Source organism: Prionailurus viverrinus, chromosome D4 (assembly GCF_022837055.1).
Source record: "Prionailurus viverrinus isolate Anna chromosome D4, UM_Priviv_1.0, whole genome shotgun sequence".
Taxonomy (NCBI): domain Eukaryota; kingdom Metazoa; phylum Chordata; class Mammalia; order Carnivora; family Felidae; genus Prionailurus; species Prionailurus viverrinus.
The window spans coordinates 88,701,844-88,715,415 of NC_062573.1; the positions used below are offsets into that span (position 1 = coordinate 88,701,844).

General features: G+C 48.8%; 1 protein-coding gene across 10 annotated transcripts in view; it reads right to left on the reverse strand.

The window, feature by feature from the left end:
- The window catches only part of FNBP1 (formin binding protein 1), a 143,084-nt gene that overhangs the window by 76,234 nt on the left and 53,278 nt on the right, over nt 1-13,572 (reverse strand). For 9 of the 10 annotated variants that reach the window (XM_047831302.1, XM_047831308.1, XM_047831307.1 and 6 more), the window contains exons 3-4: nt 2,119-2,175; nt 1,277-1,424 (exon numbers count right to left, since the gene is read on the reverse strand). In XM_047831302.1, the coding sequence (XP_047687258.1) occupies nt 1,277-1,424; nt 2,119-2,175 (205 nt within the window). Of the gene's footprint in view, nt 1-1,276; nt 1,425-1,910; nt 2,069-2,118; nt 2,176-13,572 lie in introns of those variants that run through there. The other variant, XM_047831309.1, reaches the window with a different exon arrangement.

A 13,572-nucleotide genomic window follows, 5' to 3' on the forward strand; every position in this document is an offset into this window, starting at 1 on the left:
TCAAGTGCCCAGGGAAGCAGTCCAACATCATGTCCAGATTGCCCGCATTTCCCTGAGGATCACAATAGGCCACTGCGTTTCATTCTGAACCTTAGTATTTTGTTTCACTGCTTCCTTTCCATCACGGAAAAGACCTTCTTTAATGAATGGTCTGGAAGAGGTTGTCATGTCAATCTGGGCACCACGGACATCAGGGGCCAGGTAATTCTTTGTTGTGGAGGCCGCCCTATGCATCACAGGATGTCGAACAGCGTGTCTGGGTTCCACCCACCAGATGCCAGTGGCAACCCCCCCCCCAAAGCTAATCCCCCCCCACACCACCAGAACTATCTCCAGACACTGGCGCATGTTGGGGGGGGGGGGGCGCAAAATTGTGCCAGCTTGAGACCCACTGCTCTAATGTGAACAGATAAAAATTTCATCTCAGTTTACGAACATTTTTTTTTTTTTGCAACGACTGGGTTGATCTTCCGGCATATATCTGTTCCTAACTTCTAAACACACCCAAAGCCACGTTCTATCTACTTATAGCTTAGAAAGAGTAAACGCCTCAGCCGTTCCAAATACCTTCCTGTCTCAGGGCCTTTGCACTGGCTGTTCCCTCTATGGTTTGCCCCAGACAACTCCTCCTCATACTTCGAGTCTTGCCAAAACGTTAAGTGCTGAGGGCCCTGGGAAGCTTCTCCCTGGTCCTGGGTCCAAGCATGTTAGGGATTCCTATCATCTGCTCCCAAAGCCCCGGCACTGATAATTTGTAGCTACTCTCACAATGAAATAATTATTTTGGTCATGATTATTTAACATCTCTTCCGTTTCACCAGCAACGAGATCTTCCCCGTTGGCTCAAGCCAACACCAGAGCACTTACAACAATTACTGTGGACTCAAATTTAAATGAAAAAAGTATCCTCACTGGCCAGCTCTGGTACCTTATTACTAACATAGTACGATGCCCTTACTTCCTAAGGGATCAAAGAACAAAGACACAGACCACAGCCTAACCATAAGTCTCTTAGGGACCTCCGGGTGACTCAGTGGGTTAAGCATCCAACTCCTGGTCTCGGCTCAGGACATGATCTCACGGTTCATGAGTTTGACCCCCCGCATTAGGCTCTCTGCTGTCAGCACAGAGCCCACTTTGGATCCTTTGTCCCCCTCCCTCTCTCTGTCCCCCCACCCCATGCTTGCATGCACGCTCGCTCTCTCTTTCTCTCTCTCTCTCTCTCTCTCTCTCTCTCAAAAATAAAAATAAACCTTAAAAAAGTGCTATTTGTTACCGATTTCCTCTCCTGCTTCAGTTCCTGGACGTAGCGGGCTAGCTCCACAGTGATGTGTGAGGTCATGTTCTCGGAGATAACTTCGTGCTGCCCGGCGTAATCGTTCATTTCGTTCAGGGTGGAAAGGAAGGCTTTACATGCTGTATACCTACGGAACAGAACACACGGCACTCCTTTGCAAACAGGGCCACGTCCGCTCTAACGCGCCGCGCGCTGACAAAATATTAATTAAAATCAGGTTAACGTGCATCGACCTCCCAGAGGATCCTGACAATTCATTACACGTAAGAGTGTTCCGATCAAAATGGCTCGGAATTAATTACCAGTGAGACACTTTGCATTTGGGGGGACGCCGAATCACTCTACATAAGGCAGGATTTGGCTCTGTTAATACTCGGTCCAAAGATACCCCCCAATACGTATACGTGGTAAATGCACTAATGCAGTGGATATTTAGGTCTAGGTGGGAGACATAATACTCTGGGGCCATCCACGGTAAGGTGCCTTAGCTACGGACTGAAATGGACACATTTCTCGGTGAAACAGACTCCTGATGTTACAAAGCCAAATCAAGACGGCGGACTGCATAATCCACACTTCCTGTATTTGCGTAGATTAAGCTTTTCCCAATCACCTTCACTGAAACGATCTGGAATAGGTCTAGTGACTCCGTCAAAGGGAAGTTAGTGGAGCAGGGTCTTTATGGTTCTTCCCGTTTAAAAACTGACACAAAGAGGAGCGGGGAAGGCGGCTTAGTTTTGTAGATTTCATTTTTTCTTTCCTTCACCATCATCACCACCGGCATAAAGATATCACCACATAATGATCGGTGTTAAACAGACCTGTATTCCTCTTCCTCCTTCGAGTTCTTTTTAGGTTGGTATTTCTTTGCAAGATTCCTAAAACAAAAATGCAGACAATGTCACCTTCTGTAGAGAGATGACTGAGAGAAAAAAAAAAAAAAAGACGATCGAGAAATCAGTGATGGAAGGTGAAGTCAGTGCTTTTGTTGACAACTTAAAAAAAAAAAATCAGAAAATGTCCACAGTTGAAAGGCATTCATTTCCTTCATTTTTTAAAAAAAAAATTTTTTAACGTTCATTCGTTTTTTGAGAGACAGGGAGACAGAGCGTGAGCAGGGGAGGGGGACACAGAATCCAAAGCAGGCTCCGGGCTCTGAGCTGTCGGCACGGAGCCCGACGCGGGGCTTGAACCCACGGACGGTGACATCATGACCCGGGCTGAAGTCGGGTGCTTAACCGACCGAGCCACCGGGGCGCCCCATTTCCTTCCTTTTTAAAAAGTGATCTCCACACCCGACGTGGAGCTCGAACTCACGACCCCAGAATCAAGGGTCCCGTGTACCACCGACTGAGCCAGCCACGAGCCCCTGTTTCCTTCTATCTTTCCACATGTATGATGAAGCTCCTGTTACGAACGAGTCACACACCTTTGAATCTTTTACCTCACAGGTAGAGCAGATAAGAACAGAGAGGGGCGGGGGCACCTGGGGGGCTCAGTCGGTTGAGCGGCCGACTTCGGCTCAGGTCATGATCGCACGGTTTATGGGTTCGAGCCCCGCGTCGGGCTCTGTGCTGACAGCTCGGAGCCCGGAGCCTGCTTCGGATCCTGTGTCTCCCTCGCTCTCTGCCCCTCCCCCGCTCACGCTCTGTCTCTCTCAAAAATAAACATTAAAAACAACGTTTAAAAGAAAAGCGCAGAGGGAGGCACTAGCTGATGTCGACCCGGCTTGAATCGGAGAGTACAGACCCTGTGCGCCCATGAAGCCACGTTCATCGGCAGCCCTGAGCTGACGGTGGGTTTTCCCACCAGGCCACTGCCCCGTTGTGGTCCTCTGCAGCCGAATAGTATTACCCTAAACCCACGGAAAGCACGGGGACTACGTCCGAAATGTTCAAATTAAAACTCCAAGTGCCAAGGGCATGCCGTCAAGGCGGTGTGGCTGCCCCTCCAAAGAGCTAAGGGGAGAAGGGGAAGGAAGCCTTCTCGAAGGAAGCGGAGACAATATTGGGGGGACGTTCACGCTACGACGTTTAACGAGAACTTTCAACCTGCCCAGCCGATCTGCACCGAACGCACTCCGACGAGCCCGAAATCACTCCTATCTCTCTTCCGAAGCTCATCTCCAGGTCAAGAATCCAGATAATGTCTAGAGTCAACACGCTGCGATTTACACAAAAGCTAGGAGGCAAACATGAAAAAAGAAAACTCACTCACAGGGGTCTCGCTGGCTGATTTCTCGTGGGGCCTGCCTTTGGCGGCTGTGGTTTAGAGAAACAGCCAAAGGCTGACTAATGGTCCACAGTGGGAGCCCTCGCCTGAGGGCTAGTCCTCTTTTCTAGTAGTTACTTTCACTATTTCACATCTTAGTTCTTTCATTTCCCCTGAATCTACAGAATCGTCTAGGAAAAAAAAAACAAAAAAAAAAAAAACGTGCCGTCCTAAGTTTACAGTTTGGATCAGGGTACATTTCATGGACAAAGTGAATGCGATCTCACCTCTAACAGGTGTTACTAGATGACATGAGGCCGTGGACTTGGGTAAAAAGTCTGTGTGTCCAGTTCTTCATCCGTGAGTCCGCGGGGGCTGGGTGAAATGGCCTCTACTGTCCCTTCAAGTTTGGAAATTCTAGGGGAGTATGTAACATCCGCTAGAATATCGATCGTTGTAATTTAAAATGAAGATACAAGGGGGGCTCCTGGCCGGTTCAGTCAGTAGAGCATGTGACTCTTGATCTCAGGGTCGTGAGTTCAAGCCACACGCTGGGCGTAGAGATTACTTAAAAATAAGGTCTTTATTTTTTTTAATTAAAAAAAAAATTTTTTTTTTAACGTTTAGTGATTTTTGAGACACAGAGAGACAGAGCATGAACGGGGGTGGGTCAGAGAGAGAGAGGGAGACACAGAATCTGAAACAGGCTCCAGGCTCTGAGCTGTCAGCACAGAGCCTGATGCGGGGCTCGAACCCACGAACTGGAGATCATGACCTGAGCAAGTCGGACGCTTAACCGACTGAGCCACGCAGGCGCCCCAAAAATAAGGTCTTTAAAAATAAAAAATAAAATAGGGCACCTGGGTATTTCAGAGGTTGTGTGTCCGAGTTCGGCTCAGATCATGATCTCACGGTTCATGAGTTCGAGCCCTACACTGGGCTTGCTGCTTTCGTCACAGAACCTGCTTGGGATTCTCTCTCTCTCTCTCTCTCTCTCTCTCTCTCTCTGCCCCTCCCCTGCTTGAGTTCTCTCTCTCTCTTTCTCTCAAAACTAAATTTAAAAAAAATTAAAATTAAAATAAAATTAAAATGTGACTTAAAGAAAAAAACTAATGCAAAAGAGGGAAACCTTGTCTGCTAAAAGCACAGTACAGTTCTTTGAGCTGGTTTGACCACAATCACCCCGTAAAAGGGAGATCCTCCTTACAGATGGCAGGGACAAAAGGGGAACACATGGAAAGCAGGTGAATATATAACCAACAGGTTCTTGTTAGCAAACATGGGAGACTGGAGTAGTAAAAAGCCTATTGGCTGCATGTGAAATATTTTTTAATGTTTATTTATTTTTGAGAGAGCGCGAGACAGAGACAGAGTGTCAGCCGGGGAGGGGCAGAGACAGAGGGAGACACAGAACCCAAAGCAGGCTCCAGGCTCCGAGCTGTCAGCACAGAGCCCGATGTGGGACTCGAACTCATAAACTGAGATCATGACCTGGGCTGACGTTGGACGCTTAACCAAGTGAGCCACGCAGGTGCCCCTGCATGTGAAATGATTTTTAATGCAAGGTTTTAAATATTAATCATTTCTTCTGTTCACAATAAATTATAAGTGGAAAATACCACTTCGAAACTCACATCTTCTATGAAAATTCTTTCAAAACTGTTATTTTAAAGGTTTATTGAAACCTGACTTCGGCTCAGGTCATGATCTCACAGCTTGTGAGTTCGAGCCCCGCGTCGGGCTCTTTGCTGACAGCGTCGAGCCTGGAGCCTGCTTCGGATTCTGTCTCCATTCCTCTACCCCTCACCCGCTTGTGCACGCGGGCTCTCTCTCTCTCTCTCTCTCTCTCAACTATAAAAGAAAACATTAAAAAAAAGTTTTTAAAAAAGTTAAAACAAAAACCCATCATATTGTGATGAATGAGTATCACTTTGATCATATTAGCATACGTAAACAGCATTCAAAATGCTTCTTAAAAGCACCGATGAATAATTCACTCTACAAATGCCAGCAGAAAACTAAAGGCTTAAGAGGTCTGGAAGGGAAAGTCAGGATATTTCTCTCAGGGACTGCTACAAAAAAAAGATCAACTTTCATTTGCATTCTCTGGAGATGGGCTTTCTTGCCCTATTTTGTACGAGGTTATTTTAACAAACAAGCAAGAAAATAAACCACAAAGAGCATCTATAAATTTATGGGATCTTTCTGAGAACTTTTAAGTGTTTTATATATTAAACTTGCTCTTCAGACAGGCTAATTAAAAGGCAAGAGAAAAATATAATCCTCTCCTAAGGATACTGGATGTAAACTTAGTTGATCCTAAGAACCACAGGGAGGCTTTTAAAAAGGAGATACTTGGGCTCCATTCCAGACCCTCTGAAATGGAAGGTCCAGGGCTGGGTCTAGGAATGTTTTGTTTTTTCCTATCTTTCGTGTTTTTAAAGAAGCTCACCACAAGATTTCCAGATAAAGACAGCGGAACAAAATTCGATCAGAGAACTATGCTTTCCCAGTAAGGGGTGAAAGTCACAAGCCAGGACAATTTTCAACAGCGGAAAGCAAGCCGATGAAGAAAGGAACGCAACCTCAGTCTACACAGTCTGAAAAGTGGTGACCGTGGCGAGGGACGGAAGATTCTGGAACGGCGTAGAATGGATGCTGACCCCAACCTCACCGCCGCTGCGGGGTGGGGCTGGGGGGTAAGCCCACCAAACCCTGAAGAGCAATTCTTTTTTTTTTTTTTTAAGTTTATTCATTTGTTATTTCTGAGAGAGAGAAGGAGAGAGAGAGAGAGAGAGGACAGAGAATCCGAAGCAGGCTCCAGACTCTGAGCTGTCAGCACAGAGCCCGAGGTGGGGCTCAATCCCACAAACCATGACCTGAGGCGAAATCACGAGTCTGCCACTTAATAGACTGAGCCACCCAGGTGCCCCCGAAATAGTATTACTATTGAACGGACGATCCAAGAGTGTATCCCAGGTATTGGGCTCTAATGTCTGTTCTCTCTCTCTTTTTTTTTTTTTTAAGTTTATCTATTTATTTATTTTGAGAGAGAGAGAGAAAGAGAGAGAGATAGTGTGTGAGTGGGAGAGGGGCAGAGGAGGAGGGAGAGAGAGAATCCCAAGCAGGTTCCATGCTGTCAGCACAGAGCCCGATGCAAACTCCTGACCTGAGCCGAGATCCAGGGTCAGATACTTAACTGACTGAGCCACCCAGGTACCCCCCCCCCCATGTCTGTTCTCATTACTACCTCACTGAAGTGCCCATATTAAACATAAGCAAGGTGAAAAGATATGTAATACAGAAGAAGAAGGAAGGAAGGAAGGAAGGAAGGAAGGAAGGAAGGGAGGGAGGAAGGAAGGAAGGAACGATGGATTTTTGGGAGAAAGGCAGGAAAGGAGGGAGGGGGGAAGGGAATGACAGAAAAACCCAATCTGGAAGAAAAGAAGCGAAACAGGCAAACACCAATTCCTCCAGACTATTTTACACTAGAGACAAACGTAATAAAACCACGAAGCCAATAAAGCAAAGAACTCCCAGACCACAGGCTAAAACGGGCTGCAAGGCTAAGGAAATGAACTAAGACCTAAAGCCCACCGCTACGGAGCTAGCGCATCAGGTGGGCTTGGGTATCGAATTCAACAGAGGAAAGTTTTGAAACGATCATAATAAGGAAGGCAACTAACAAAAGCAGGAAAAAAATATTTATCTAAAGGGCAAGCCGCTTTAACACAAGGAAAACGCCTCTCTCTGAAATATACACGACCCAGTAAGTAGCACAGAAACAACACTCCGATGCAATTGAAGAAAGTTCCCCCCCGAAAATAAATTAAAAATTGGAATCTGCATATGAAAACGGATAGGACAACGGATGAGCAACAACAGGGCTTAGCCTGGCGACGTTATCAAACTGCTAAGTGGAACAAAAAAAATTCTTCGCATCTACAGTCAAAAAAAAGCAAGCCACCTACAAAGAAAAAAAAATCTGGCTGCCCCCAGGCTTTTCCAACAAAAGGCAATGCAGCAACAAAGTTTGGAGAGAAAGAAAATATTACCAGAGAACAAGCAGGTCAAATTATTATCACGTATGAGGGCATTCTCAAACAAGAACAAACCCGAGAATTAGCCCACAAGCTCTCATTAGGGGAGAAAATATTCGTATTTTTCTTGATGCCCAGAGATAAGCAGAGAGGCTGTGGTCGAAGAAAGAGTGGTGAACACACATTCATATTTAAAAACAGGACTAGGACAAATTAACCGTGGGACTCATGTTACAGACGATATTATATCACTCAGAAAAGGAAGAAAAACATGTAAATATTGTTTTCTTTACCTTAGCAGTGAGTCAACCGAGCCCGTTTAAAATTGTAACATGGAACTTAAAATAGAGAACAGTAACGGGACGCCCGGGGGGCTCAGTCGGTTAAGCTTGCGACTTTGGCTCAGGTCATGATCCCATGGTTCATGGGTTCGAGCCCCGCGTCAGGCTCTGTGCTGATAGCTCAGAGCCTGCTTGGGATTCTCTCTCTCTCCCTCTCTTTGCCCCTTTCCTGCCTGTTCTCTCTCTCTCTCTCTCTCTCTCTCTCTCTCTCTCTCAAAATAAATAAATAAATAAAAAAGTATAAATGGCTTCCACGCATAAAAAACAGGCTTAACCTCATTGATAACAGAAACACTAACGCTCAGACGCACCAATTTTTACTTATCACCTTGGCAAAGATAAAACGGACTGGCACCAAGAGGCACTGAGGGTCGAAGAAGGTTGCACTGCCACCGAATAGGGCGTGAGTGGTAAGGGTCACAGCCTCTGAGAGTCGACTTGGCAAACCCCACCAAACCCAGGGCGCTCCTTTTAGGAACTTAGTCTCCAAGCAGGCTGGCCAAGTGGATTACTCAAGGCTATGCACTGCAACTTTGTTCAGCGTTGCAAACAATTGGAAACACGTCCACCAACCCGATGCAACATACTAAAACTGCAAACATAAAAATGAGTCCTCGGGAAGATCTCCAGGATGTAGCAAGGACACGCTGAACTGCCGGGGGAAATGAGGAGGCAAACACACTTAGTTGCCCGTGTCGGCATAAAATCTCTCTATGGAAGGATATACAGGAGACGGAGAACATTCATTGTCCCCAGGGGCAGGGGGAAGAGAAGGGACACTTTGCTGTAGACCGTTTTGTGCCTCTGGAAGTTTGCATCCTATGAATTCATTATCTGGTCATAACCAATAACTTTCTTTAAAAAAAAAAAAACAGTTGCTAAGGGCAGGGCACCTGGGTGGCTCAATCGATTGAGCGTCCGACTTCAGCTCGGGTCACGGTCTCGCGGTCCGTGAGTTCGAGCCCCGCGTCGGGCTCTGTGCTGATGGCTCAGAGCCTGGAGCCTGCTTTGAATTCTGTGTCTCCCTCTCTCTGCCCCTCCCCCACTCGTGCTCTGGCTCTCTCTCTCTCAAAAATAAAAATAAACATCAAAAACAAAATGAAAAACAAAAACAGTTGCTAAAGGGCAATACATAGCTGGTTTTCTTATACAGGTCAGATAAGAGGTTTAAAATTTTCTTAGGAACTTGACCTTACGCTGCCTTGAAAAAACAGTAACTATCACAAGGGTCAGTAAGCTTTTTTTATGTATTTGTTTATTTAGAGAGAGAAAGAGAAAGGGAGGAAGAGAGAACCTGAGTGGGGGGAGGGGGGGCAGAGAGAGAGAATCCCCAAGCAGGCTCTGTGCTGTCAGCACAGAGCCAGATGTGGGGCTCGAACTCATGAACCGTGAGAACATGACCCGCGCTGAAATCACGAGTTCGACGCTTAACAGACTGAGCCACCCAGGTGCCCCTACACTTTTGCTACAAAGGGCCAGACAGTAGATATGTTAGACTTGCACGTAGGTCATGATCACACGGTCCCTGTTGCAACTAGTTACTTGCCAGTGTTTTGCAGAAGCAGCCGTGGACAATACATAAATGAATGAGTGGACGTGGCTGTGTTCCCGTAAAACCTTATTTACAAAACCAGGCAGTGGATGGGTTGGGACATAGGTTGTAGTTTGCCAACAGCTCACCTACAGAAATCAAAGCCCTGACTATCATCGTTTGCTTGTAAAAATAAGCGAACACTTCTTTCCTCTAAGGCTGAAAAACTAAAAATGACTTAGGGCCAGAAGTTTCCCCGCAAAGGCCGTGTTGCCTTTTCAATATCAGACTGATATTTCAGGCAAGCATTTGCCGGGTATGCTTCAGGCACACTGGCCTTTCCGTCCCTTGAACAGGTTCCCACACCCCAGGGCCTTTGCACTTGCTGATTCCTTGGCCTGGAAGACCTATCCCCACACCTTGGCAGGCCTGCCCTCTCCTCGTCCTTCAGTTCTCAAGCAACAGGTTTTCCCCGGCCAGTCTAGCTTACGTCACCCCCACCTGCCATCACGCTGTACTGCATCACCGGCTTTAGGTATCTGGGGTGGCAACTGCTATCTTTAGATGATTTAACTTCTTGCTTATTTGCATGTGCTCACACGCACGTGGCCCGTTTCCCTCAGTGAGAAGGTTGACTTCCGCAGCGTCTCGTTCATGAGACCCATCGGGTGTCCTGTTTGTTGGTGAGCCCTCGTCAGCTCTCAGGCCTGTGCAAACCCACAATTCTCCCCGAAGCGGGGCTAACCAAACGTCTGACATGTGAGCCCTGTTGATCCTCTCTTTCTCCAGCTTACTGAGCCCCTGTTACGCATCGGGCACCGTCCTGCACCCTGGGGATACGTCAGTGCACACGGCTCAAAAACCATGCCCTTGAGGGGTCTCCATTCTAGCAGAAAGGAGCGGAAGGCAATGAACAGCAGGCAATGGGCCATAAGACAATGTTACCGAGCGTTAGAAAGTTACCAGTGCTCTGGAAAAAGTGGAAGGTAGGGGCACCTGGGTGGCCCAGGCGGTTAAGCGTCTTGACTCTTGATTTCGGCTCACGTCCTGATCTCACGGTTCATGGGATCGAGCCCCGCATCAGGCTCTGCGCTGACAGTGTGGAGCCTGCTTGGGATTCTGTCTCTCCCTCTATCTCTGCCCCTCCCCTACTCTCTTCTCTCTCTCTCTCTCTCAAAGTAAGTAAATAAGCATTAAAAATAAAGAAAGAAAAAGGGTGAACTACGGCAGGAGGACGAGGCAGGCCTCGCTGAGCAGGTGACCTCTGAGCAAAGACTTGAAGGAGGTGAGGGGGGATGGCCACGCGGATCGAGGGGAAGGATATATAGGGGATCCCCGTATGGAAGGTGAGCCCGGGGTGAGGGCGAGCCTGGCGTATACAAGAAACAGCAGGGAGGCGGGTATGGTTAGGGCAGAGAGGAGGGAGAAGGGGGAAAGAGGTGATGTCAGAGAGGTTGGGGTTTACGATCACACAGGGCTTTGTTAAGACATCTATCGTTAAGGATTCCGGATTTACGGAGTACAATAGGGAGTTGTTGGAATTCTGAACGGAGCGCCATGATCTAGCTGCTGTGTGGAAAACAGAGAGAGGATACGGGATAAGAAGGGAATAAGAGAGGGGCGCCTGGGTGGCTCCGTCGACTGGGTGTCCGACTTCGGCTCAGGCCATGATCTCACGGTGTGTGGGTTCGAGCCCCGCGTCGGGCTCCGTGCTGACGGCTCGGAGCCTGGAGCCTGCTTCCGATTCTGTGTCTCCCTCTCTCTCTCTGCTCCTCCCCCGCTCAATCTCTGTCTCTGTCTCTCTCAAAAATAAATAAACATTAAAAAAAATTAAAAAAAAAAAAAAAGGGAATAAGAGAAACCAGTTAGAAGCCCCACAATAACCCAGGTGAGAGGTGCTGGGGCCTGGACCGCCACGGCCGCAGCGGAGGTCAAGAGGAGGAGTCGGACCCTGGGTAAATTTGCCAAGTACGGTCCTGATGGCTTAGATGAGGGATGGGGGGATGGGATCACGCGAGAGAAAGAGGGGGAACCGACGATGTCCGGGGCTCCTGATCCAAGAAGCAAGGAGGCAGCTGCCCTCAAGTGAGTGGGGAAAAGCTGGGCCGTGCGGCCGCAGATTCTGAGCGGACAGATTCAGTTCCGGGCACGTCGCGTTTGAGACGTCCCCCTGGAGACACTGCGTAATCTGTGTCGGAGTCCGGGACAGAGGTCTAGCTTGGAGATGCGTATCTGCGAGCCACGGCTACACGGACCATACTTAAAAGCCAGAAGAGATCACAAGGGGATACAGGAGACGGGGACTGGGCACGGGGGCACGCCGGATGAAGAGAAGGAGGCAAAGGAGAACCCAGTAAAGGGGGGTGCGAAGGAGCTCCAGTGAGGTGGAAAGAAGGAAGCCAGAAGACTGGAATTCGAGAGGCCGGGCAAGGAGGAGGGAGCATCCGCCCCGTCAAAGCCGCCGATGGGTCAGGGACGCTGCAGACCGGGGACGGGAGGTTGGGTTGAACAACATGGAAGTCACTGGAGCCCCCGAAGAGCAGTTCTGGCTGAGCCGTGCGGGGTGAGTTGAAGGCACTGACAGAAGGGTCGCCTGGGTGGCTCAGCGGGTTGAGCATCCGACCTGGATGTCGGCTCAGGTCACGATCCCGCGGTTCATACGACCGAGCCCCCCCAAGCCGGGCTCTGCGCATGGAGCCTGCTTGGGATTCTCTCTCCCTCTGCCCCTCCCGTGCTCACTCTCTCTCTCTCTCTCTCTCTCTCAAAATAAATAGAGAAACATTTAAAAAGTAATCAAGTAGGGACAGGAGAGGGACCGGAGACAGCAAGTAAGAACACTTTCGAGAAGTCTGCCTATGAAGGGGAGCAAAGAAACCGGCAGGTGTTGGGGAGCACGGCGCACAAGACGGGGGGGCCTGGGTTTAGACAGGAGCATCTCTGGGGAGGGGGGGGGCACAGAGACGTGGGGACAGACACCGAGAGATAGGACGTCTTCTTCGGACTGCTTCGATGTTCTCGGGGATGTTAGGAAGCCCACGGGAAGGATGGGGAAGGAGGTGCTGGGTTTGCAGAAAGGGGAGAAGCCGAATCACTTCGGTGAGTGGGGAGGGCGGGGGGCACATCGACAAAGCGCAGGGAGCATCTTATGTATCTGCATTGAGGACCCGCTGAGATTTGCATTCTTTCCCAAGAGCCTCCCGGTTTGTTGCTGGCATCCTCAATCCCTCACCTCGGGGGCTGAGAAAGGCCAAGAAGGCAGGTGCAACACAGAGGGGGAGCTAAGAAAGCCCTTTGCTTTCGTGACGCGCAGAACGGAGCAGACGCCTGCTAGGCGCTGACTTCACGGCACCGAATAACAACACTCCCAAACGAAACGAGATTGTGGCCAAGGCACCAGGAAAGACCAGGGCAAGCTAGCAGAAAGACGGCAAATACAGACAAATCCACAAGGTGAGACTGCATTTGGGGCTAAGGCTGTTATGCAACCCATTTTCCCAGGCAAGACGTTTTACGACCAGCGGTGCGATACTGAAATAATCACCATGAAGCGGCCCCGTCCCTATTCCGACATTCAGTTCCTGAGGTCCTAAATGAGGCTGCTTTTACACGCAAAGAGCCAGAAGTTGATCTGGGTGCAGCAAGCCATAACCATTGTTTCGCTGGCCAACATGGTTTCTGTTTTATTTGCTGAGTGGAAACAAGACTAGTCAGCCCATAAAGATACTCTATGTGTGCTTATTTATAAACAACAACACCAGCCCTAGAAGGATCTGCCTTCTCTCAGTGACCCATGACCTACCCCTCCTGCAGATGCTCTTTTTAAACACTTGTTTTTAATGTGTATTTACTTTTGAGAGAGAGAAACACAGACAGAGCGTGAGCAGGGGAGGGGCAGAGACAGAGGGAGACACAGCATCCGAAGCAGGCTCCAGGCTCCGAGCTGTCAGCACAGAGCCCGACGTGGGGCTCGAACCTACGAACCGCGAGATCGTGACCTGAGCCGACGTCGGACGCTTAACCGACGGAGCCACCCGGGGGCCCTGTGATCCAAGCACTTTTCAAATGCAGCTCCCCGGGACTCTCACACGCTGCTGGATGGATCACGGATCAGGAGAAGCATCTGCAAGACTGTGTATGTAAAGCTACACATAC